Genomic DNA, 25891 nt, shown 5'->3' on the forward strand with positions numbered 1-25891 from the left:
GGCTTCCGCAATTATTTTTCTAGCTGCGTTTCGGGCGCGCGTCGGCGGCTGTGACGCATAAAAATCGCAGCTGTCAGTTCAAAAAGCCAAAAACTTCACTAGCAGCATCAATTTTCCACACGCCAGCGAATTTTTGCCACAAGCTCACACACAGACACAGACACATAAACTCAGAGGAGGAATTGCGAACGCAATTTTCACGTGCAAACTTTGCGCTGTGCAGGAAAAAACAACTAAAACACATTAGAGTGCTGCACTGGGCCATGCTCGACTAAGAGTTAACCTAACGGTAAACTAATGATAATTTAATGATGATTTCCTCAAGCTATAAACTCTTTTCATTTAATCTTTTCTTTCTTATTTAGCATTTCAGTTTTCAAAATATTTGCTCGACAAATTTAGACAAAAAATAATGTAAAATTCCGCTTTAAAAAATTTCGAAATATATTTTAAAATTTTAAATAGAATTTCTTCATATTGAATAAGGTTTAAAAATTATGAGAAAGGCCATTCAGAAAGTTATTAAATTTCACATCAAAATGATTAAAATAAATGATGACTTGAAAGTCTTTCAAGGTCTTAGATGACTTTTGCCAAGGAGGACTTTTGTTGTTGATGTATATCTCTAGCATGTATCTGGTTTAATTTTTATTAACTACTTAAGGAGCTATAACTATAACTATAACTATAGTCCGCTGCTTAAACTTAATACTATAGCTGCAGCGATTCGGCCTGCCTTCCAGATTAGTCAATGCAAAATACTTCAGCCTGTTACATACCATTTCATAAAAACAATAGACACTACTAGAAACTAGCCATTGACAGGGTATAACAACACAGCCAATAAAGCGAGTATAAAATGACTTTTGTGAAAGGTAAAACGAACATGAAATACGCTTTATAATCTATTTGTTATCTAATAAGAATTATATAACATTTTTAAATAATTAAAAAAAAAAGATTTATTTTGACTTTATAGAAATGCTTAAGTTTTTGGCCTGCCTGGAGTCAATACCTTACTCTGTTAGCTGTCAAGATGCACGAGCAGTTTGCTAAGCCTTTCGCATGCTTTCATAGAGAGCAGCGTAAAACAAGTGTAGCGACGTGGCACGGCATAAGTTGCCGCAAATAAAGTAAAGTAAGTTGCACACTTTTATTTTGTGCGTTGCCAAAAGCACAGCGCGTATGCCTGTCAGAAGAAGAAGAAGCAGAGTAGGAAGACGACAGAAACGAGGGGGCAGTTGGAGGTGGCAGCGTGGAGCGTGCCCTCTCGTGCTGCCAGCTAATCTCAACAAACAAAGCGTGAAACTAACAATTCTGCAAATACAGACTAACCGCACTCGCACCCACAGACATTGCCAAAGAGCCAGAATGAGCCCGTGGCAAGAGGGAAAAGGCGAGCACATCGAGGTTTGGCGGAAAGACCAAAAACTTTGTCTGCTGCCAGCACGGGACAGACGCATGAGAAACAATGGCGCCGAGCGAGAGAGCAAAGCGAGAATGAAACTTTATTTTCAAGTCAGACATCGAATTTATTTTCATGTCATCAGCGCGTTAAGCAGAAAAAAATTTACTCACACAGACAAATACACATCTATATGTACATATATATATTTATAGCAGCTCTTAAATTGCTGGAAGTTGCTAATTTGCTTTCGGTTCGCACTTGCTTTGCGCCAATTGGCTGCAACTAGGCGTATTAGTAATGTGCGTTTATTTTTGGCAATATTAAGCATACGCAGCGTTGAACTCAAATAGAGACAGCAGCAACAGCAGCAGCCGTAGCAGCAGGGAGGGTGAGAAATAGCTAGCAAAGCGCTGTAACCGGAAAGCAACAAGCGGCTCAGGATACGCGACAGGCGCCCAACGCCAACCCAACACGCTAAGCTCTAATTTTCTCACGTACTTGTAAATTTTGCGGAAAACCGCAACAAATTCACTTATAAAAGTAATCTAGAAAACGCGTACAAAACAGGAAGCACGCAAAAGGCCAGAAAAAGGCAGAAGAAGAAGAGCAAGCAGCAGAGGAAAAATAAAAAAAAACTCTCAAAAGAAATGGCTGCAAAAACTCGGTGTGTAAAGAATTGCGTTCGCGACACGGCGACAACTTTGCGTTTTATGTCGCCCCATAAAAGGAACGGGCAAGTGGCCAGAAGGCGCCAGGGCTGGGCCCGAGCCAAAGACTTAAAGCAGCCGACACTTTATCGCAGATTTAAAATTAAATGAATGTAAGCACATTAAATGGTCGACTCTGTTGCTTTAAGTGCACAGAGAGTTTAGCTGAAGCTCTAGCGGGGCGCTGTAGCAGGGAGCTGCGGGGCAAAAAGTTGTTCAACTCAAAGTTAGTTTATGCCAACAACAAAGAGTTAATTAATCAGCAATTTGTAAGACGTAGTTAATATAATCGCATGCTCTAGGGCTTTACATCATGCTTAAAGTTTTGCTTTGAATTGCTTTTAATTTCATTTAAGGGCAAAATATGTGCTACAAAAAAGAAAAAACAAAAGAAACTTTTAATTAAAGAAAAATGAATGGCTACTCCCGTCTGTGGCCAGACTCCCCAACTATGCACGCAGCTAATCGTAGCTCATTTCTCTTGCTCGTTTGCTGCGCCCTTAAGTCCCAATCAAAACACATCAGCATAATTCCGCATCATTATTCCCAAGTGAAGCTAAACATCCCACACTCTGAGGCCAATTAGGCGCAAAACTTGTCACTTCCAAGAAAATCAGCTCTTAAACAGTTACCCACTGCAGGTTGTAGAGGCAGGTGGGGCTGGGCGCACTTGCGAATACCCTATATGAAAGCAAAGCAAATGGAAATGTTTCCAATCTAAATGTTTTCATTTCCCATTTCCATTCCCAAATATATTAATTGGAAGTAACTACAGAGTTGGGCAGGCAAATGGTAAAGCTCTCTCAAAGGAAATATCTAATATATAGGCATGTGGGGGTGGGTTCACTAAATAACTTTTGCTCGTAAGGTCAGAAACGCTCCCAGGTAGGAAGCAAAGGGATGCCAATTCCTAGAAATCCCAAAGAATATAGATCTAGAATAAGAATCTATAACAGCCTTAAGCGTGCAGAGCAACAAGGTCAATTCAATTTGTGTTTTCCTTTGTTCAAGCAAAAAGTTTTTAACGCGAGCCAAAGCCAGGCAGAAAGCGAAGTTCAAGCATAGTTTAAATGATCCAAAATTTGTTGGACAACACAAAAGTTGCTGTTGTGGCAAATGAGCCAAATTGCGGCAGCTGGAGGCACAGTACGAAAACAGGACTCAGCTCAATGGCCCGGCCCTGTAAGCTATGTGTCAGATTTGTAAGGACCTTCATCATTTTACATTGAGCCATGTTTATGATTGTTATTAGCAGGCGGCAAAGTTTCGGCGACGCTTTTAATAAACTTTCGTCCGGCAATGAGTTTATGCAAATTGTACACAAATACTCAAGTATTGACAGAGGGGAGAGAGAGCGGCGAGAGCTCGAGGCTCGCCGCGCACAGCGATAACAACAAATTTCAATTATGCCATCAAATCTATTTAGGTGTATAAATATTTGGAAAATTTGCGCACGCCACAAAAGTTGGTCGTCGCCAGCGTCGGCGCTGGGCGTGTAATTTACAGATTTTCTCGTTAAGATTGCGCTCAAAAAGTTTGCGGCGCCATTGTAGTTCGAGTTCGACGCATAATTGGCAGCGCAACATGAAAAGTCAATAAACGAATCAAAACAAGCCTGCCTCTTGGCCTCGCTCCACACATAATTTGCAGGTTCCAAACTTCAAGCTCATAAAATTGTTAGGCATTGTAAAGCGTAATTAGAATTGCGGCTCTCCACATTTCACTAAATTTGATTTCAATTACAAAAAAAAACAACAAATCTAAATGGCCCACAGTCAGGACTTGCGGCGGCGGCCTTAACCGGGACACCCTACTCTCCTCCATTCACGCTTCATTAACCAAATGAAGCGTGTTTCGTGTTTTTTTGTTGTTGTTGTTTGCTTGGCCGGCACAAAAGTTGCCGCCAACACTTGACGCAGCTTATGTCCTAGAGCCACGACTTGAACGTTATGCGAAAGTTTATTTAATGTTGCCTACTTCGAGGCGCACGCTAAAGCACTGCAAATAATCAAGTATACGCCTAGTATGCATTAAGTGCTCTTTCGAGCTCCACTCTCCCATTGCTAGCTCAATTTACTTAATTAATAAAAATGTCCAAATTAATGAGTGCACGCATACAAACAGGAATTCTACGTCAAGTTTGCTTAGTTGCCTGACTTGATTTGGCACTGAAGTGAGAAACATATGTAGCTGGAAATTGTATAGAGCTGATTGAGTCTGTGAACGAGAAAGCTGATATTGTGGCAGCTTTTACGTGGTGGAAGCTTATATATATATATGATACATATATATGCTGATATTGTGATTTGTTCTGTATGAGCATGTCGAATTGTGAGCGTGTGTGTGTCTGTAGACCTATGTGTATGCTCTTTTTGGACCAAACTGTGGGAGGCAGCTTTGCTCTTTTGATGACTTTCTCTACTGCAGTGGAATGACATCAAATGTATTTTACAGCATTGCCGTTCTATGAGATTCTCATGAATAGATATGAATGCATGAATGTATGAATGTATGAATGTATGAATGTATGAATACATGAATGTATGAATGTATGAATGTATGAATGTATGAATGTATGAATGTATGAATGTATGAATGTATGAATGTATGAATGTATGAATGTATGAATGTATGAATGTATGAATTGAATGTATGAATGTATGAATGTATGAATGTATGAATGTATGAATGTATGAATGTATGAATGTATGAATGTATGAATGTATGAATGTATGAATGTATGAATGTATGAATGTATGAATGTATGAATGTATGAATGTATGAATGTATGAATGTATGAATGTATGAATGTATGAATGTATGAATGTATGAATGTATGAATGTATGAATGTATGAATGTATGAATGTATGAATGTATGAATGTATGAATGTATGAATGTATGAATATATGAATGTATGAATGTATGAATGTATGAATGTATGAATGTATGAATGTATGAATGTATGAATGTATGAATGTATGAATGTATGAATGTATGAATGTATGAATGTATGAATGTATGAATGTATGAATGTATGAATGTATGAATGTATGAATGTATGAATGTATGAATGTATGAATGTCATACACGCTATGTATGGTATGTCTGGTATGTATGTATGATAGTATGTACATCTCCTATATACATCATATGAAGTTATGTATTTACATAAATGTATGTTCAAATATGTTTTTGTAAACACGTCAAGGTACGAAGATACTTCATATATACTAATAAATAATCTATATGAGTCGTGCTGGAAGTTTGATTTCATTTCGCAAAACCAATCGCGATATAGTCTACTGCTCATATTGAGTTGGGCGCATCAAAAACACGTTTGCACATGTGCCACACATGGATGTGAAGTGCCTTGGCCATTTACTTTATTGATTACAGATTTTTCTTGCCATTGATTGAGGCCCGCTTGTGAGCTTGGGGAAACAACTTTTATGTGGCCAAAACAAAAATATAAAGAGAAGCAGAAGAAAGAGATGAGGAAACAATCAGCAGGCCATAGTCGGAGCCATAGCAACTGCCACAAAAGTGGGGTTGTCTACGCTGGGATATGGAGCAGAAGTTGCCTTAAGGCCAAGTTCTGTTGATTAGAGTAACTGTTGGGGCTTTTGTTATTGTTTTCGAGTGCACTTCATATTAAATAGCAACAAAATGGAATAAATTGATATTCAATTTACGCATATGCGGTATTGATGTGAAGCAGCAAAATAAATAAGTGCGAGCAAACTGACATAATTTATGTAGTTTATCACTTTCATATACATTTTGCACTCCTTCTTGTTTGGTTTGGAAATGTCCGTTGTGAAACCGGTTGAAATCCGATGCCGGCGCATTTGTGTCAATTTAAATTTATGTAAACATAAAATGGCCAACCGAATCTCCTGTGAGATGCGGCTGTGTATCACATATTTCATAAATGTGCCCATATTTATATACATATATATTTTTTTCCTCTCTCTCTGTCTGTTTTTTTTTATGATTTAATGCGCGCGGCACGCCATGACGTTCACTTAGGCATGGACACAATAAAAATGTAGCCACAGCAGCAACAACACGCGCCAGGACATGCCTCCTGCGCACTTTTGACATTTCATTATCCTGTTAAGTATTCAAAAGTCAACCAAGCAGCCAGGCCCAGCGCACAGACGCACAAATTGTGGGCGCTCCCTGCGTGTCCATTTCCTCTCTCTCTCTCTCGCTCGCACTCTGTGTCTGGACACGCCCCCACTGTTGTCATCCAGCTGCGTAGCCAGCTTATCATTTATGCCAAGCGCGTACTTTTTGGCTTTTACGCCAACTCGCCCCGCTGCTGCCTCCCCCTTCTCCTTCTGATTCTGCCTCGTCCTGCCCATTGTTGTATCGCCCGTTTGTTTTGTCTGCCCGTAATGTCATGCGGAATTGCCTTTGTGTCCTTGGCGTTTATGACATTATATTTGTGTTTCTGTTCATGTGTGTCTGTGTGTGTGTATATATAAATTACATTACACAACAAGCAATATAACAAACGATAACAAACACCTTGCCAAGCGCTGGCAAAACAAAACAAAACAGAAAAAAAAAAACAATTTAATAAAAATGTTTTTTTTTTTGCTCTGTACTTTATTTTTGGCTCTTCGATTTGGCTTTATGTTATGTAATTTGCTTATGACACTGCTAATGACAGTCATTGCTTTCTGCTCAAGGATCTTTCTTTCTTTTGCTCGGTGCTGTCAGTTGGTTTGGCATTGCATTTCGTGCTGCATTTAGCTGACAAAAATGTCGAAACATTTCCAATGCCAATTCCAATTTTCAGTATTTTTCATTTTCCAATGGCATTTTCCGTTTTCCGATTGAGTTTAGGGCACGTGCTCCTGTGTCATTGGCAAATGCTCTGTGCATTTGCCATCGATTGATTAAAATGCGAACTGCACAATGCACAAGTGTTGGCAATAAGGACATAAGCCAAGAGCTCGACCGGGTTACACCATAAATAAAGGTATCCCAGGTCAATAGTTAAGCGAGCACTTGACTTCAGCTTGTAATTGTCGTCCCCTTCATGTCAGCTTCTAATTGTGCTCGGCTTAGGTTCTCAATCTGTAAAATTATCAAATCGAGTGTCAGTCAATGGGACTTTCCATTGAAATGTTCTACTCAATAAATGAGAAAATTATGGGTTGCACTCTTCGGGATTATGGAATATAATTGTTAGCAATCTGTTGCATACGTGATAAGGAAAGTGACTAAGTGGCTACTATAATCTGGGTAAAGTTCAAAATTCTATATTCCCTTCAATCGAATCAATTTAAAAATAAAAAAAAATTATTTTATTTGTCTGAGTATGGAAAAAATGATGCATATTATACAGTTCTCTAGGTAGGGTATCTACAAATTTTATTATTATTTCATTTATTATTAATTTGTTACTTTACTTAGATATCAAGGAAACATTCAGATTCTGCTTTTATCTGACACCGTCTGTGCCTTCAAATCGTGTTTATGATCCAACAAAATGTATGCTCAGTGCTCGAGTTACTCAAGTTGCCTGGTTACTTGTTTCGTTAGCTGCTGTAATGGTGCGATTTAAACGAGTTATCTGGTGAGGACGTTTTAAATCGATTCGATTTAGATGGAATGCGCTGCTTATTGATTTAAGCGCTATCTAAAGTGTGAGAATCTGTAACTCTTTATCTGTTTAAGTATCTTAAAAGCAATCACTGCCAACGAGCTGACTCGCATACATATAACTATTTTATGACGTTTTTTTACCTTTTACAGACAACACCTTAGCTGGCAGGCAAGTAGTCACCTAGCCTTGGAGAGAGCAGCCAATGCAAGCAGCACAGAAGCAACTAGCAACGACACGTGAGTATAAAGCCAGGCAAAATAGAATTCTCTTTATATATATATATAAGTCTGTGTCTGTGTGTATCGGCACTATATATCTTGGACATGTGTTGACCATCAACTTATGCAATCAACCATTTGGCTTTGACCAGGCAAACGGACTGCCATTGGGTGCTATGTAAACTAGACACGAGGACGAGTTTTAGCCGGGCTAGGGAAAGTAGGTGTAGGTGTAGCTAAAGGTGTGTGTGTAGGTAGCTAGCGACCACGACGACAAATGTTTATTTAAGCATAAAGCCACGTACGCTGCACTCACACACACATGAATAGATATGCCTGTGTGTGTGTTTATGTACTTAGGCACAGCTGTACTTGGGGACTACGTCTGGTAATTACATACAGCATGTGAGCTCCACACATTCGTTCTGATACTCACTCAATAAGTGAAAATGGGGTATATTGGTTTTGTGCTTTTGTGCTTTCACTGACGACTTGAAATTTAAAAATCTCGAAAATTATTTATATGTATGCCAGCTGCTCTTAGTTGCCTGGTATGTTGAAAAGAATTATAACTTCAGCTCTGCTGATCATCTCTATCAGGAAAACCCTTAATTCCTTTACAGTTTTGGCGCAAGAAAGTCAAGTTTTGTAGATATCCACATACTAGATAGGGCTTGGTTAACCTTAAAATACAAAATTTTAATACAATTTTAGAACTAAGTTCAACAAGGTTTTCCATTTAATACACACTAAAGCTCTCTACAGATAAGCCTAAAAATGATATTGACACGCCCTTTTGGAGCTATGGCAAAGCGGAAATGATAGATATGAGTAGATTTATCTGCTTTAGACACAATCTGTATCTCTGATAGATATGAGTAGATTTATCTGCTTTTAGACACAATCTCTGATAGATATGAGATTCATCTGCTTTGAGTTATCTCACAAACTGTATCTGCTTCAGTATCTTAATCTGCATCAGTTTCTCTTTGTACACATGTACCGATAGCTATAACTATTTATATTTGCTTCTAAATCTGAATATATAATAAGATTTAACCACAGCCTGAGCGAGTATCTCACAGCTAGTTCCGGCCGACAGCAAAGTTCTTACATGCTTTTTTTTTTTGTGGCCCAATCTGCTGTGGGGCTTTTGGGCTGCTGCATAAATATTTGTTTTAACCTTTTTTGCTTTTGTGTGGGCAATGGCTTTGTATTTGCTTTTGGTTTTATGGCAGCGGCTGTGTCACTATTTCATTTCGATTTAAACAAACTTTGCGAACGCTCTTTGCTGATTTGTGTAGCCTTAATTTATTTATTTGCGATCCTGCTGATATTTTGTAATTGAGTTTTTCTATCTTTGTTGCGTCCTCTTTGTGAAACTAAAATGCTGATGAGGGTTTGCTGTTAGAGTGTGGCACACACACTGAGATGTCTGGAACGTGCCACTACGGCAACAAATGTGACTCAGTTGCCCCGCTTAAGGATATTTATGTGACCGTGTGTGTTTGTGTGTGTGCGACAGCATTTGGAGCTAAAAGGCTGCCCCAGCCATTCGGTAATACAATAAAGTTTGAATAAAAGTATTTCCCAGGGGGCAATTCGATGTCGTTGCCATGTTGCAAGCCGTGTCGTCTTCTGTTTAGACTTTTTGTCTTAATTTATCGTTATGAATGAATCACTTGCTGCCTGAAGGACCCACGCTCGCTCAGTCTCTCAGTCTCTGAGTCTCCCTGCCTGTCTGGCTGTGTGGCAGCACGTAGCCAGGATGTGCTCGTACTTTTGACTTAATTTGATTTGCTCAAATGAATTTCAATTAACCAGAAATGAAATTTATACGCTCTAAACTTCCAACCGTTCAACACGAATGAAGACAAATGCTTTGTTTGCTTTACTTAAATACTTAAGCGCTGGAAATTGTCTACTTAGCAGAAGTGCCTGAATCACATTTCTATTCAAACTCATTGTCGCTATTGATTTCATGTCATATTTTTTTCCATCGAGCCAGCGTTGATTGTTTGACTGCTCATCATTCATAAGCGTGCTGAGATTGTGAGTAAGTGTGTGTGTGTGTGTGTGTGTGTGTGTGTGTGTGAGTATGTTATAATGCAACGTAGGCTCTTATTATGCCGAACACACGCTGTCAACAATGACAACGGGTCCGTGAGCTTGATAACAACTGGATAGAATGCTGGCGACGACAATGCTGACACATCTCGCAAGATTGTCATTCCATCAATTATTCAACAACACGCAAATCAACAACAAAATGCTCGAAACGACAAACCAAGAGTCATTCCCACTGCAAATAGCTGGCATAGCAGACAGCGTCAGCAGTGCAACTTCCATAGAGAGAGAGAGATAGGGAGGGGGAGTGAGGGGACGGCATAGAGGATAGGCAGCAGAAAAAAGTCCAAATATTAAGTGATACAATTTGTATTTGGAACGTTTGCCGCAGGCAACCGATGAATAACAGACCCATACACACACACACACAATATCCATCGACATGAATATCTGAGTGTTTTTATTTATGACTGTGCGTCAATATTCCGGGTTAGTTGAACTGGCAATTGGGCTGCTGGGTGGGTGCGTGGCGGGCCCAACTACAGCACAAATCAATCAATTCAGCGCCTCAGCCTCAGCCTCAGTCTCGTCAAAGCGTAAAAACTAAGAGCCGATCGGCTTTAGCAAGTGCTGAGTAACAAGCGTTACCGGGCATCAAGTGGACTAGAGCGCTATAAATCGATGCTTGACACGGTTAAGTGGATGTGCTTAACAATGGCTTAGGCCAAAAAAAGATGAGCTTAGACGTGCCAGCTGCCATTGACTGATAGGACGTGGTCGTGCATGGCTGTAGTTTATCAGTGCTTGACTACAGCTTATTACCAAATAGGATTTCGGAATTCAGTTGTTTGCTCATATAAATACTTTTATCGATAGTAATGGCATTGTGACCTATCGATAATATGTGTTGTGTTGTGTGTGAGAAATAAGCTAGATGTGGAGAGCTTGAGAATTTTGCAAGGGAGACCTTCGGGTCATATCTTAAGTATGCTGGGTGAAGCAATAAAGATATCGATATTAACTTATCGATTTTAGCTTAGTAGCAATAATTTGTTGATTAAACACGGTTGATGTATTACGAGCATGAGTAAGCACTAGAAACAGCTGTTCATTATCTACTAAACACTTTTTGCTTAGGAATCTGCGATTTTAGACACTATCGATATGTATGCCAATACTGTTATTAGGAATTACAATTGGTTTTAACAGCTACCCAACTCTTAACTAAACAAGTTTGATAAAGAATTTCCTATTAGCATGTGAATTTCCAATAGTTGACATAGGCTTCATTTATAATAATATAAATTATCGATATATGGCAAGCATTGCCGAGTTCTGCAAATAGTCTTTAGCTTCCATCTTTAGCTGTTTTGCTAGAAAATTTTGACCAAGTTTTATAATAGTTGCCTCATTCGAATAAAAATAGATTTCTGTAATCGATCGATATGAGTCATACTAACGATAGCAACTATCGATCTACAAGCTACTATCGATATAAACTCTACAAACAGGTTTTCACCTACTAAAAGCCGCGTTTCCAAAATAGTCCCAAATAAATCAGTTGCATAATAGGTTTCCCATTAACCTCTAAAGTTCTGGCCTATTTAAAATGCCATCAGTCTTTTGGTAAACTGAAATCTTAATGGGAATTATTAGTAGCTAATGCGTGCCATTAGGGCGCCGCTCAACAAAGATTAATTGTTTGTTTATACAAAATGTTGTATATCATTAATTTTATGCCAACAAAACGAAAAGAGAAAAAACATATTCAGCCGGGCCAAGCTCTTTAAACAGACAGCCTGTCAGGGATCTTTGCTGTCGTCGACATTAATCACTTTATGCAACTTTAAAAGCCATCTTTATTTATTTTTTTTTAACTTTATTAAGTCATAATCATGCATGATGCGACTAGGGTTGGGCTTTGTCTTAGTTTAGTCCGGGTTATTCATTAATTTCCATGAAGCTGTGGCTGTGGCGTTGGCTGTGGCTGTGGCTGTGGCTGTAGTGCAGCTTCCTCAATTATTATTCCTTGCACATCCTTTTTGAGTCGACAGTTTCGTTTTTCGTTTGAAGGCATTCAGCTTTCATTTCCGAAATGACATACAAAATTTTTCATTTTTGCTGTGCTCCAGGGCCTCAGGATTTTCAGCACTGTTTTTGATGAATTTGCCCTCTTCGTCATAATTATAAGCACACAACAGACAGGCAACAGTTTGGGTGCTTAGCATACGCTGTTGCCCAAGTGGCAAGTGAGGCATATAGGCCTTGGCTCGAAAACTTTTCATGACGCAGCAATTGAGCAGCTTTACTAAGTCTGTTCTCTACTTGATGCTGATTTTTTCAAGGTATTTAGTAGTTGAAAGTTGCCTTTTATATTGCAGCTATTTGTTGGCTTTTGCCTATGAAATATCTGAATTTTACAGCGTATCTATTAGCTGCTTCTTGTTAGTTTTCCTTTATGGAAATGACAGAAATTTCTGAAGTGCAAGAGTTTTGCAAGTCCATTTATATTATAATCAATTTTCTATTTCTATATCTGTTTTATATCTAAATTTATATTTGCTTTTATAGATGGGCGTGAAGCCTAGAGCGCATCTGTTAATTTAATAATTTGAATAGAAAGACAAATTCAAGCTGTCGTTTAAATTTCTATATAACTATCCTAGTTAGTTCTGCTTTTATAGAGTATTTAGAAGTCTGAGCATGAAAAAGGCGATGCAACCTCAATGTCCTCCGGCTATTTCAATTCATATTATAATTTACTTATAAGTTTCATAGACTCTCTTATGCCTTCTTTTTACAGCGCATCTGTCAGCTGGTAGCTGCTGCTGCTACCAGCTCTTGTTAGCTTTTCCATAGAGGCTTACATAAGTGAAAGAGTCATTAAAGTAATTCCATTTCTATTACATTCAACTTTCCATTTCTATATAGCATACCTTGACTTTACAGCGTATCTCTCAGCTGGTAGCCGCAGCTGCTGCTGCTGCTTGTTATCCTCCCATTCACTTTTCCATATTTACTCTCTATCCCCTGCATATGACATAATATGTTGCCCCACATCTGCTTGCATAAAAGTTGCTCCTCTTTGTGCGTAGCTGCAATTAAAAGTGTCAATGACAATGTTGTCTTTGTTGTTGGCTCTGTTGTTAATGCTGTTGTTGTTGCTGCTGTTGTCTTTTACTTGGTGTTCGGCTCGTTAGCTCTTTATTATTGTTGGCATGGTGCGTTCGCACGTTATACGGCCACATATATGTCGTCCTGCCCCATCGCTCATTGTAATTACGATAATTGCGACATGGACTGCAAATGCAGTTTCTTAATGAATCGAGAATTCAATGCATTCAGCTAGGTCCAGCTACCCAGCGAGTCCGGCTCCCTGCTCTAGCTCCCTTGGCCCACCCTTCAGCTCAGCCTGTTTATCCACTTAGCGACATGCGATTTTGTGACGTTAATTGAAAACTGGCGCATTAAAGGCAAAGTTACCTTTATGCCACGAGCTGCTCTCCGTTGCCACGCCTACTCCTCTGCTTTCATAATATTTGCTTTTTAATTTTAATTTTAATTTTTGTTTTTTGTTTTTTGTTTTTTTTTTTTTCGCTCTTTCCCCTGTATATTTTCCCCCATATTGTAATGCCGTTGCGCTCTCGGTGCATATATTTATTTATTAAAGTTTAATTAAATACCTTTTAAGATTCTTGCGCATGACTGCAAAATAATTTTAATGAGTTTTTTCTCGCTTTTGTATGTATATATATGTGAGTGTGTGCACACTTAACAATGTATTTGTGCATTGTAATTTTAAAAAGTCATTATATAAATCATACTTAAGCGATATATATATCCCTTAACACGAGCTGCTGCTTACAGCATTTGAGCTGACAAAATTCTATATAAATAGAGCTTAACACTGCTCACTTTGTTTTGCTCTTTTTATATTTCTTGCTTAATTTAAGGTTTTCTTTTTAACAAGTCCGCCTTTGCCACCTTTTGTTTTTATAGCTCCGGACAAAGGGCCAGATAGCACAATAATAATAAATAATAAAAATTGTTTCGGTTGCAGGCGTGCGAAGCACAGGAGAAAGAGAGCGAACTCAAATGGAAATGCAAAATACAAACCTTAGACCTTGTTCCATAGACGTAACCATTAGCCGTAACCAAAAAAGAAAAACGAACCAAGCCAGACATTGAATTGACCTTAATAAAGTCGACGACTGCGGCTGTGGCTACTGCTGCTGTTGTCTGGTCTCGACCTTTTTATACCCATTGTGGAACCCATTGAAAATGTATAAGCAGGATAGTTTGTTTTTGTGCAAGTGTATGTAACAGACGAAAGCAGGCGTGGCTGAAGTCATTCAGCATATGTACTCCCAAACAGGACGAGAGTTGAGTCGATCTAGCTAGACCAATTTGTCTGCACGATCTATGATCTTGAAAGAATATAAGCTAAGACTTGGTTAAAGACATAAGTCCTCCTATAATTCAGAAAACCAAATTTGGTTATCGATAACATTGATTATTCACATGAAAGCGATAATAATCGATGTCAATCTAGAGCTACTTGGGTTTAGTTGTGAGTTAGAGTCACAATATATACATTATAGATTCTACAACTAGATCACATTTGCTTATTTGTTTATCGATAACATGTACTCCCATAAAATCGATAAGCAGCGATATAAAACTTGAGCAATTTAGGCATAATTCGTACCTACTATACATAGCTTCTGCTACAGTAAACACAAATACAGCGAATTAAATTTTGTTGAACACATCTGCAAGTGATGCTGTACAGGGTATCTCTAAGCTCTGAACAGTCTTACTTGTTTTTCTTTAACATTTTTTTTAAACAACCGCCCGCTAACCACATCCTCCACGCTATATATCTTCTCTTTGCAGAAAATGCTGATACTGCTGGCATTGCTGAGTATATTTGGTAATAGTCTCATTGCTGGAGTCGAAGCGAATCTGAGCTTAGGTTTTAAGGTCATCAGAGTGAGTAGTCCAAGTATATATATATGAATTCCATTGCATACAAAACATCTCTTTCCCTCTCCCTCTCACTCTTTGTGTTTCTCTCTGATTTAGCTGCCAAGGCATATAAATCCCGGTAAGTTCATTTATTTAGTTATTTTATACGTTTTCGACTGCCGTTAAGCTAAGCAAATTGCAATCAAATGAATTTCAAATGAAAATTGCAAAATTACATTCACTTTGCGCTTCATTAATCAAAGGCACTTCAAATCAACCCAAAAATAATTTCTCAAAAAAAAAAAAAACGAAACGAAACGAAACTCGTAAAGCAAAGTACAGAAAACAGTTGGACAGACAATTTCCCATTTAGGCAGCCATCAATTTTAAATATTTCTCGTGTTGTTAGCCAAATAAATATTCATTTTTAAGGGCGCACGAAATGGCAAAATCAAAAGAGAAAGAAAGAAAACACCAAGAAACCAAATAGTAGAAAAAAGTAAACGAGGATAAGATATTTCCCAGGAAAAGCAAATGAGAGGCAAAGGTTTGCCCACTTATTTAATAAAGAATTCTGCGAAGCAGCCAAAGTTTAGCAAAAAATCAAAAAAATAAAAGCGACTAGAGTGTTCCAAAGGGCATTGATTACATTTTTATGTACCAAACTGTGTGCACAAGTCGACGGATTTTCCATCTAATATAAGTAAAAGCACATAATCTAAGAGAGTTTGTGTAGAGGCAGAATAACTTATTTATTTTTTATACATTAATATTTATCATGAATATATTTTATGGCAGGGATAAAAACGAAAATCATATAAATATTAATAGAAGTATATAATTTTTATATAAAAAAAAAATAAAACTCAATTGTTGAAGTTTTCTTTTTAATATTCCATTGACAACAATTTCTAAAATAACATTAAGAATTTGGCTGTCTCAGGTCTTTAAAAATATGCCTCCATCTCAACTCAACTTCAAAACAGTTTTAAAGATTCGTCTGCTTTCCCGCCGAAACATTGTTGGCCTAATCTGATTAAAAATTGTCTGCCTTTAGCTGGCAACTTGGGAGTAAAGTGATTTTAATCGATTTATTTTATTATTTGTCGAATTGGCCCCCATCTGCAGCACCCACTTCCCTGCCCTGGCTGGTTTTCATCACAACATATAAACGTAATTCATTCAACATGTTTGCCTGCTTCTTCACATGTTGTCGTGCAAAGCTTTTCAAAATTAAACAGCAGCACGAACTGTGCCAAAAACTTTTCAATACGGCTGCTACAACAAATACCAACCAATTTCAGCTTCGGGCCATATCGCTGCATATGTTTTATGGGTGTGTGAGCATCAGCTTCCAGTGCTCCCCTCTTCTGCTGCTGCTGTTGCTGCTGCAGTTAAAAGCCAAAAGTTTTGAGTCAAATGCCAATACAGTTTGTGCGTCCATGAGCTCTCGACGCCTGTTGTGGGTTTCGTAGCTGTTGCTGGTGCCAAAGCGCACCCCACATAGCGCCCAGTGTGTGTGAGTGTGTGCGTGTGAATGTGCCATGGGCGCATATCAATGCTCCACACGTTTTGTTGCCAGCAGCGCTCCCCGCTGCGCTGATGCATTGTCCAGGCAAAGCGGAACAAGTTTATTTAAACTGTAAAACTTGTTCTTTTTTCAGTTAAAGGCGCAGCGCGGGGCGTCAGGGGGCGTGTAACTTCTGAAAAAGTTATCGAAACACGAAAAATGTGGAGCGTGTAGCCCATGTATGTATGTGTCTATGTGTGTGTCCATGAAAGCCCTGACAAAATAAACTCACAAAAAATAAATTTACCAAAACGTGAGCAATTCTTATTTAAACAACATGCGAAAAGATTTACTGCAAAAGATTTGCACATTCTCAACACATGACATTAATTATGTCTCAAAAAGAGAGAGAGAAAAGAGTCTAACTTGAAAACAAAGTTGAAGTTAGATATATTTGAGATATACTTCAGCTAAGTCAAGGCCTGCTTATAGCACTTATTCCAGTACTTCCTTTCTAATTCCTGCTTTTTGCTTTGAAACTTTGCTTGCCATATAGAAATTGCCTTTTGTGGGGCTGCTAATATCAAGTGCCAAGCAAACAAGCATTGAATACACAATTTGCAATAAAATTGCGCATACGCAGCGTTGTCCTAGCAGCATTTTTCGAGCTTAGACTTTATTGAACGATCTTTCTGTCTCTAAATGTGCGTGTGTGTGTGTGTGTGCTGGACAGTGGACACTCAAAAGTTGTCGCACACACGCTCGAGTGTTGTAAATCTTTGCACAAAATGAAACTTTATTTGGTCATGGTCGTCAACGACTTAAGTAAATCCGAAAAAAAAGTCTAAGTAAAACAAACACTACGGCCCTCTGGCATAAAACAAATAAACTGTGCAAACGTGACCCCAAACCAGGCACCAAGACAAGCGATGATGACCCCAAACAAAAAGCAGTCGTCGGACACTGGACGCAAAAAACTATGCTACACTTTTTTCGGGGCACAGACAAAGGGGTAGGATGACAAGAACTTGTCGCAAGGTAAACAATAGCGAAGAACGAGTACATTACAGAGCAACAACAAGCAAGTATAATGCATAACATGAAGTTATAGCCGGGATAAGGCGGCCCACAAAAAAAAGACGAAGAAGAGGACGGCTGAACGAACGAAAGGCGACACACATAACTGCTTAAGTACACTCCAGCAAAGCGTAGACAGTCTTAAATGTTGACAGCTAACGCAGATAAAAGTGCTCGCATTGCAATTTCTCTGTATACTTCCGGCTTAAAGGCGGGCATACCCTGTAAAAGTATATCCAAAGAGGAATGTATGGCTATGAAACTTATAGGAGTTTGGCTTTGGACTGAAGTTGCATACTTTTAGGGTAACTATCCGTTGTACAGGCTCAGCTGCTTGATGCACTTGTGCTGTTCAGCTCGATTCGTTAAGGGTAAACAGCGATTGCTTGTAAAGAGCAATGACACACTCACACACACACAGACGTTGAACTTTACTACCTGTTATGTAAAGCAGTGTGTGTGTGGGTGTCTGTGCAGACAGCCTTTGCTTGCCTCTGTGTATGTTTGTGTGTATGCCAAAGTACATCAAGAAGATTGCACTTTCGAAAATGACACAGTTCCAGCCACAAAGTAAAAAGGTGTAAGAATCTCACCTGCCGCCAGGCAACACTACTTCAGGCCGTTGTAGTTGCAGCTCAAGTTACCAGCAGCGCATAGACATCTAATTGCTAATGACATAAATATGCGACCACGTGCGTGTATTATATTACAAGCAAGCGTTCAAAGCCAATTTGCGCATTAACCATGGCAGCAAGCGAATGAATGATGATGCTGCTGCCGTGGCTGCCTGGCTAACAGAGTCACGTCGTCGACGAAAATCAATTCGCGAATATGCCCAAGAAAAAGTGGAAGCACGTAGATATAAAGTACCTATAGGCGTATCTCTCTCACTCCCTCTATCTGCCCCTCTCTCTCGCTCTGTGTATCTGTGTAAATTCCTGTGTAACTGTGAAATTGCAAATATCCATTGGGCCAGCCGCAAAATCCGAATAATTGTGATTGGCGGCTAGACATATTTGTGGCCTGTTGACGGTGGCAGCTCCAAATGCAAAAACCAAAAGCAAAAGCAAACTTTTGTGGCCTAATGGTTGCCCGTAAACCAAAACATTTGTCAGTATCAATTTTGATGAGGCCCAAACGCACATAAAGTCTATTGTTTGCTTCGCAAATATAGCACCCACACACGCGCATGTGTGTGTGTGTGTGTGTAGAATTTATAACAGTTACTGTGGCTTCCTTTGATATTAATTGGTTTTCTTCTCGTTTTTTCTCCCGTTTGACATGTGATGAAACGACTCTGGGGAGAAAGCACAGCCAAGCGAATTGGTAATAAACAAGACTTGGCAGCGTAATTATGGCAATAACAGCATTCAATTCCAAAATTACTTTTACGAATGTCAGCAGATGAGAAAAAAAACAAGCAGAGAATAATGCAGAAAACAAGCTGTTTTGTACAGCTTGCCAAGAGCAGGAAATGAGAAAAGAGGATTTTTACTTATAAATTACTTTTGTGGTTGGAGAAAGGTAAATGGAAAAACTCTATTGTTAGCATATGTCTACTGCGGCTAGATTGTCTATTGCGCCTTATACGTGATATAGTAGAGAGTGCTTATGTCAGCTAACAGAATTGTTAATGGAATAGCTGAGATACAAAGGAAAGAGCTGTGAGAATCTGTAAGATATTTCCCAGCCTGCCAAAAGGCTAAGACTTAAGGCCAATGTAATTCAAGCCGATGTAGCTAGAGCTCTATCTGGTAATCATATAATCGTATATAGGCAACACAGGTTTTTTTTCCTTTATATATTGATAGAGTTGAGGATTTCGATGTCAATTAACAGATTTGTTAATGGAGGAGTTTGTTGACCTCTTTTTCCACAGCTCATTTCTAATGCAGGCCTACGCTATGTTGATATGGTATGATTATAATTGGCTTTTAGCGACCTTTCTATATTTAAACTTTGTAAATTTGTGCAGACTTTGGTTAGAATATTTTTAGATTTTAGCTAATTTGCAAGTTGACAAGGTTTTTGCATACGAAATGTGAGCTATTTCAAGAATTTTCCACTGCTTTCATCAGCTACATTTACTGTCGCCTGCTGCTGGTTCGTCTTCGTCTTGATAAGCTGAGGGAGCAGCAGCAAGGAATGTTAACTTATTTTATTTATTTATAAGAAACAAGCTAAATTGCTTTAAAAATAGTTATCTTGACGGACCGAAAGGTTTAACCCAAAAGAACTTAATGTGCTGTCAATCGTATGGAAGACGGCTAAAATGGGTTAATCGATGTGAACAAGACTTGTGTTTGTATGAGACCTACATATATAAAGGTGGCTTGATGTGGATGAATTGATTATATAAAGAGGTGATAATGCCAAAAATATAAGTTGGAAAATTTTATGAAGATTTTTTGATAATTAATATGATTTTGATAATGTTATGATTGAGGAATGTATAACGAGTCAAATGATGCTGGACTATGCAGCTGATACATACCCAACATATATATGTATATATACATATATATATACACATAAAGACATTCCCACTACACAACCTTCAACCAGAACAGACAGATATTTAGCTTTAAATTCCTGTTTCCTATCCTCAGCCATTAGCTGCAAAGCCGCAAAGCTCTAACCGTTGCGTTCAATTCAATTTCTAAACCTATTTCGAGCTCGGTTTTGTGCTGATTTATTTTCTCTTTTTCTCTCTTATTTTTTCGGTGCTCTCTAAAAAAATGTGTGTGTTTTTTTCTTTTCTTATTTTTTTTTGGCTCTGCTATCGGCTCTTTGATGCTGCATGACAACAATGGAACTGGCATTGGTCTCGCTTCCTGTCACATGGGCATGTCGATTGGTCCTGGGCCGCTTGCAGCCAATTGCAGCGTTGGCAACACAACATTCGCACATGGAGCCACATTTAAATTGGATTGCAAAACCCAATGCGTTTGCGAGGTAAGTAGAGGGCGCGGAGCCGGACGAGGCGGAATGCTTGATAACATGCCACAGATTGGGTTTAAGGTCAAATGCAGTTGCACTAAAAAGCATCAGTTGCAGCCAGTTGCAGTGATAGCCTTTTAGCTTTGTTGCTAGCAAATATTTTGTATAAGGGCTAACATTTAACACTTATGTGACTACAGATTGAGAGAACCTGTACAAGGATTAGCTTTAGCTTATATAGTATTTAGAAATACTTTTGTGAGCAGCGATTAAAAGTTATGTCTGTATGTGGAACTTGAGCAATATTGTTTTGCTTTATATATGGGTTAACATTTAACACTTATGTGGTCATAATTTGATATGTTAACATCGTATAAGCTATAAGGTGCAACATGCTATTTCTATGAATTTCTATTAGCATATGTTTAACCCTTATGCTTAGACTGATTGAAAGCCAGCAGATTATTATAGAGCCTCTCTCTTTCTATATATAAATATATATCTCAATATCTATAGATATTATGCTGTGCTGCAGTTGGTCAGAAATTATAGTCTAGTATTTGAGATGTTTTTGAATTCAATAAAAATGATTCACATGGAAATTTCTAACCAGCTGACAATTTCTCTTAGCCAAAGGCCTCAAATGACAGAGCTGCTCATAGCCTATAACTATGGCAATGCTAATCCCACAATAATTATAGTACATTTTGTTAAGCTTTAGTTGTGCTATATACCACACAGATTCTTATTATTCAATTTACTTATTATAGCTTAGTCAGCTAAAAGCTCATAAATGAGATTTACGCGCAATTATATGAGAAGCATGCAAAGGATTGTCTAAATCTGGTCAGAAACAAAATCTTGGCATTGGTTAATGACCGCACATTTGTCTGTAATGTATGGGTGTGTGTGTGTGTGTAAATTTGCTTACATGGCTATATGTGTGCAAGTGTGTTCGCACCTATTGCCTGCTGCGGCCGTTTATCATGGCGCATTGGCGAAGATACCACCACGCACACACTCACACACACACACGCAGACACTCCCATGCAAATAGTCGACAATTTATTCAATGCAATTTGGTTAGCAAAGCGAAAAAGGCTGTTAATTGAAGGCCAAACTTAGTTAGGGCTTAGACAAACAGATTCGGCTTTGGCCAATACATAGGGAATGCGCTTTAATATGACTTTATTTGCGGGTGTGGCAAACAAACAACAGCCACACGCTACCCTCTGCCGAAATTGAATGTATTTTAATGTTGCTTCACTGTTTGCAGAATGGTCGCCATGCCTGCTCCACGCTGTGTCCCAATGAGCAGCTGCCGGCGCCGGAGGACACGATTTCATGCAGATCACCGCGTCTGGTCGAGGTACCCGGCCACTGTTGCAAAATGTGGCTCTGTGAGAATCCAACAGCTGATGGTAAGTTGTGTGTGTGTGTGTGTTTGTGTTTGTGTTTGTTTGTGCTGCGTCTCAGCCAACGGCGAGATCCGTGGTCCATGGCTTTGTTATTGTTTTATAAGTGCGTTTATGGCCCCAGCCCTGCTGCTGTACTGCTCTCTGTTGCTGCGGCTGTAACTGCGGCTACGGCTTGGCCATGGTCCCGTGCTAATGGCGCCCAGGGGTAGCCAGTTGCCATGCCCTGGCACAACTTAATGCTGTTTAAGCGCCCAGCCAAAAGCGCAACGCATATTTATGAAGATGAATTATTCCATGACAAGGCAACAGTCGAGAGCGTCTGTTGCTCTTGCTGTTGTTGTTGTTGTTGTTGTTGTTGTTGTTGTTATTGCTGTTGCCAGAGGCAATGGACAGCAGCAGCAGCATAATTACTTACACAAGGATTAAGTGTTAATTAAACGCGCAAAAATGCAATAAATAAACAAGATTATTAAGCGCTCTTAAGATGCCCTTACTCGAAATGGGCTTAACGCCTTCATCAAATGGTTGAAGTACGAGCTTATATATATATATATATATATATATATATATATATATATATATATATATATATATATATATATATATATTAATGATGTATATATCTGTATGTACATAGACAGCTGTTGCTTACTAATTGCTTAGCAACATTCACTGGACGAGTAGAAATTCTGTTTAATATATAGAAACTATATAGAACACTAGGTAGGCACTCAGATGGTACAGTCTAAGGCTTAACAGCTCTTGAGAGATAAAAGAACTTTCTTGAATGCCAACTTTAGGGTTTCAGCAGATTACAAGCAATCCCAGCTCGGATAGGGGTGAGTGCAGCTGCTCTTAATAAAGATAAAAAGTTAAGTTTGTCATGGAGTGTCAGACAATCCAAGCCCATGGATATTTACAGCAATGAGCGTGATCTATAAATGCATTATAAATTGGTATGCAAGTGTAAAGATCTTGAAAAGCAAATGTAGCTCTAGCCACACAACTGAAAACGCAGTGGAAATGCCAATAAATCCACGCTGATAGTAGCAAATTAATTCCATGTTGCTTAAGTGGAAAATGCGTGGAATGATGAAGGCAGATAAAGCCTAATCAAACATTAGCAGGGGGACATTTCTGACTCATGTCTGCTGCTTCACCGAGTTCTTGGGTTAAATAAATAATGATTCGCTGACCTACTTGCCTTTGCACGTACTTAGTAGTTGCTGCGACTGAGTTTACTTCAAAGAGGTTTGCTAAGCAGTCCATTTAGTTACTTATGCCACAGTAAGCACTCGGGCCATTAGGCAGCCAATCATAAACATTAGCAATACTGTGTTTTTTTCCTCTTCTCATTATTGTAGTCTACGCCACCTGCCACAACAGCAGCATCAGTGGCAATTGGAGCGCCTGCAGTCGGGCATGTGGCCTGGGCATGGCCACAAGGCAGACGAGCACCCATGCCGGCTGCCATCAATTGAGCAATTTACGGCTTTGCGAGAATCGCAGATGTGTCCAGGACAATAAGCGGAGCAACAGCAACAGCAACAGCAACGGCAACAGCAACAGCAAGAACAATGCCAACAGCCACAATAGACTATTTAACAACTTGGCCAGAAGCCAGCTTCATCAGCTGCATCATCATAAGAGGAATGGCCACGGCGTAGCGCTCGATATGCAACAGGAGCCCGCACACAGAATTAGAGTGAGTTTTCCTTGCCTCGTGATGTTTCTGCTGCTGTTTTCTTACTATCTGCCATCTCCACAGAAGGGTCACGAGTGCCGCAGCTTGCAGCGCTTGGGCACTGCTCGGATTCGCCTGGGCGAGTGCGTCTCACGTAAGCTCTATCGTCCAAAGCTGTGCGGCAGCTGCCATCGGGGCACCAAGTGCTGCATTCCAGCTGTTTCCACAACAATCCAAGTAAGTTCTGTGTTTTGTCTTAGTTCTGTCTTAATCACGATTTTAGCTGAGTTGTTCCATTCGATTGCATTACTTAATTAGCTCAAAGGTTCATTTTAATGCAAGTCAAGCGATGCTAATTAATTAATTCTTGATTATTGATGACAGCAAGAAATACCCTATAAAGAAAGGCGAACTGAAAAGTTTTCAAATGCAGATTTATTTTTACTGAATGTAGAATTCAATTAAAAATTTTAAATAAATTTTGTTAGATAGGAAAACATATTTAAAAATATTTGAAAATAAAAATAATAATTAATAATAAAAATAAAGATTCAGAAATCAATTTTAAAAATTTTCGGACTAAAATTTTTGTTGATTTAGAATTTTTTTTGTGTCAAATATAAAAAAATATTTAAGAATTAATTAATTAAATTAAATTAAATTAATGTGCTTATATTTTTATATAGATAAATGCCTATATATTTTTATCAATTTAGATGTTATGTTACCTAAAATTAACTTTTAAAGAGCATTTGACATGTGACACAAATGAAATTGAAATGTTTTCCTTATTGCTGTTTATTTGATTGGATTTAACTTTTTGACCGTCTTTGAGTATTAATTAAAAAGCGAATTGGATTAAAACGTCAATTTGCAATTGCAATTGGCAGCTGCAGTTGCAGCTGAAGATGGCTGTCAAACTGGATTTAGCAGCTCGGGCCGATTGCTCTTTCGCTCTCGAGCGCAATTTCCGATTTATTAAAATGTTGCCCTTAGACAGGAGCGTAACTCTTGCCTTGATTTCCACTCGTTGCATTTACAAGCTTTCTCTCTTCTCTTCTTTTTTTCTTCCTCTTTTTCTCGTACAGGTGGAGCTGCTGTGCCCTTTAAATGCCGTTGATCCAATTAACTACGTACAAAAGCGCATGCAACAGGACGAGGCAGCCGACAGTTGGCAACCGGAAGGACAGTTATGGAACACCATTGGCTTGGAGCCCATCGATCAGGAATTTCTGCAATCACATCAAATACAAATTGAGAATAAATTCGTTGCCATCGAGTGGATACTAAAATGTGAATGCAGCAAGAATGTGAGTATCGGTGCGGTCGGGACAGGCGGGGCAGGTGGGGCCTAGCAGCAGAAGTAATATTCATACCCAGTGTCCTAAACGTAGTCATATTTTTGTACGTACTCGTCTGTATATTGCCATTCCATGCCAAACAGCAGTCATTCAAGAGCCCCAACCCTATCCCCCAACTGCTCTATATAGTCGCGCCTTCTTTCTCCTACCCTCTCTCTGGCCCATTATCCACAGCAGCTGCACGAAAATTGCTTTCACTTGTCATTTTAATCGCATTTTTCTTGTTGTTCTTGCTTATAAGCATTTTCTTTGCTTTGTGCACGATACCCTTTAGAGTGGGTATTATGATGATGACGACATCGTTTGGCAAATCAATTTTTATGAGAACTTTTGTTTTATATATTCCTGAGAATTAAAATGAGATATAAGTATCAAAATAGGTCTGAGTATTTTAGTTATATTTATATATTTATTATAATAGGTTTCTTCTTTAAAGAACTCTTCATTTTTATTCACATATTTTTTTATATTAAAAAAAAGGGAATTATGACTAAAAATGAGTTTGTACATATTTTTAAATCCTTTTTAGACAAATCGTTGAGTATTCCATATATATTTTATTATTATTATTATTATATTTATTATAATTAAATATTTTATATCATATATCATTAAGCAACTTTTTTTAATGTATAAAAATATATATTTTTAATATATTTTTATAAATTTTCTTTAGGATATTAAATAGTCGTTGCTTTGTAAAAGTTGTTTTCTTTTGTTTTTGTTTATTCCGTTTTTTTTTTGCGTTTTATGTTCTATGCACAAATGTTTTGTTTTGCTTTTTTGTAAAAAAATATTACTGCAATTTTTTCTGTTGACTGTTTTTGTGTTGTGGGCGTCGTGGGCGGGGACTGTGGGCCCGTGTTCAGAGTCAGTCGCTCGTTTGCAAAAGTTCGCACCCAGCTGTCTGT

The 25891-nt window shown here is 38.6% G+C and overlaps 1 protein-coding gene across 2 annotated transcripts in view; it reads left to right on the forward strand.

Annotated features, from left to right (window-relative positions):
- LOC111601120 (putative mediator of RNA polymerase II transcription subunit 26) overlaps window positions 1–25891 on the forward strand; it is a 51898-nt gene that overhangs the window by 15816 nt on the left and 10191 nt on the right. For both annotated transcript variants that reach the window (XM_023317575.2, XM_023317574.2), the window contains 8 exons: window positions 7887–7973; window positions 14919–15014; window positions 15108–15129; window positions 20453–20532; window positions 21794–21938; window positions 23300–23640; window positions 23704–23856; window positions 24708–24929. In XM_023317575.2, coding sequence (XP_023173343.2) covers window positions 14922–15014; window positions 15108–15129; window positions 20453–20532; window positions 21794–21938; window positions 23300–23640; window positions 23704–23856; window positions 24708–24929 — 1056 coding nt within the window. In that variant the 5' untranslated portion in view covers window positions 7887–7973; window positions 14919–14921. The remainder of the gene's footprint in view (window positions 1–7886; window positions 7974–14918; window positions 15015–15107; window positions 15130–20452; window positions 20533–21793; window positions 21939–23299; window positions 23641–23703; window positions 23857–24707; window positions 24930–25891) is intronic.

Source organism: Drosophila hydei, unplaced genomic scaffold (genome assembly GCF_003285905.1).
Source record: "Drosophila hydei strain 15085-1641.00,03,60 unplaced genomic scaffold, DhydRS2 tig00008135-arrow-pilon, whole genome shotgun sequence".
Lineage (NCBI taxonomy): Eukaryota > Metazoa > Arthropoda > Insecta > Diptera > Drosophilidae > Drosophila > Drosophila hydei.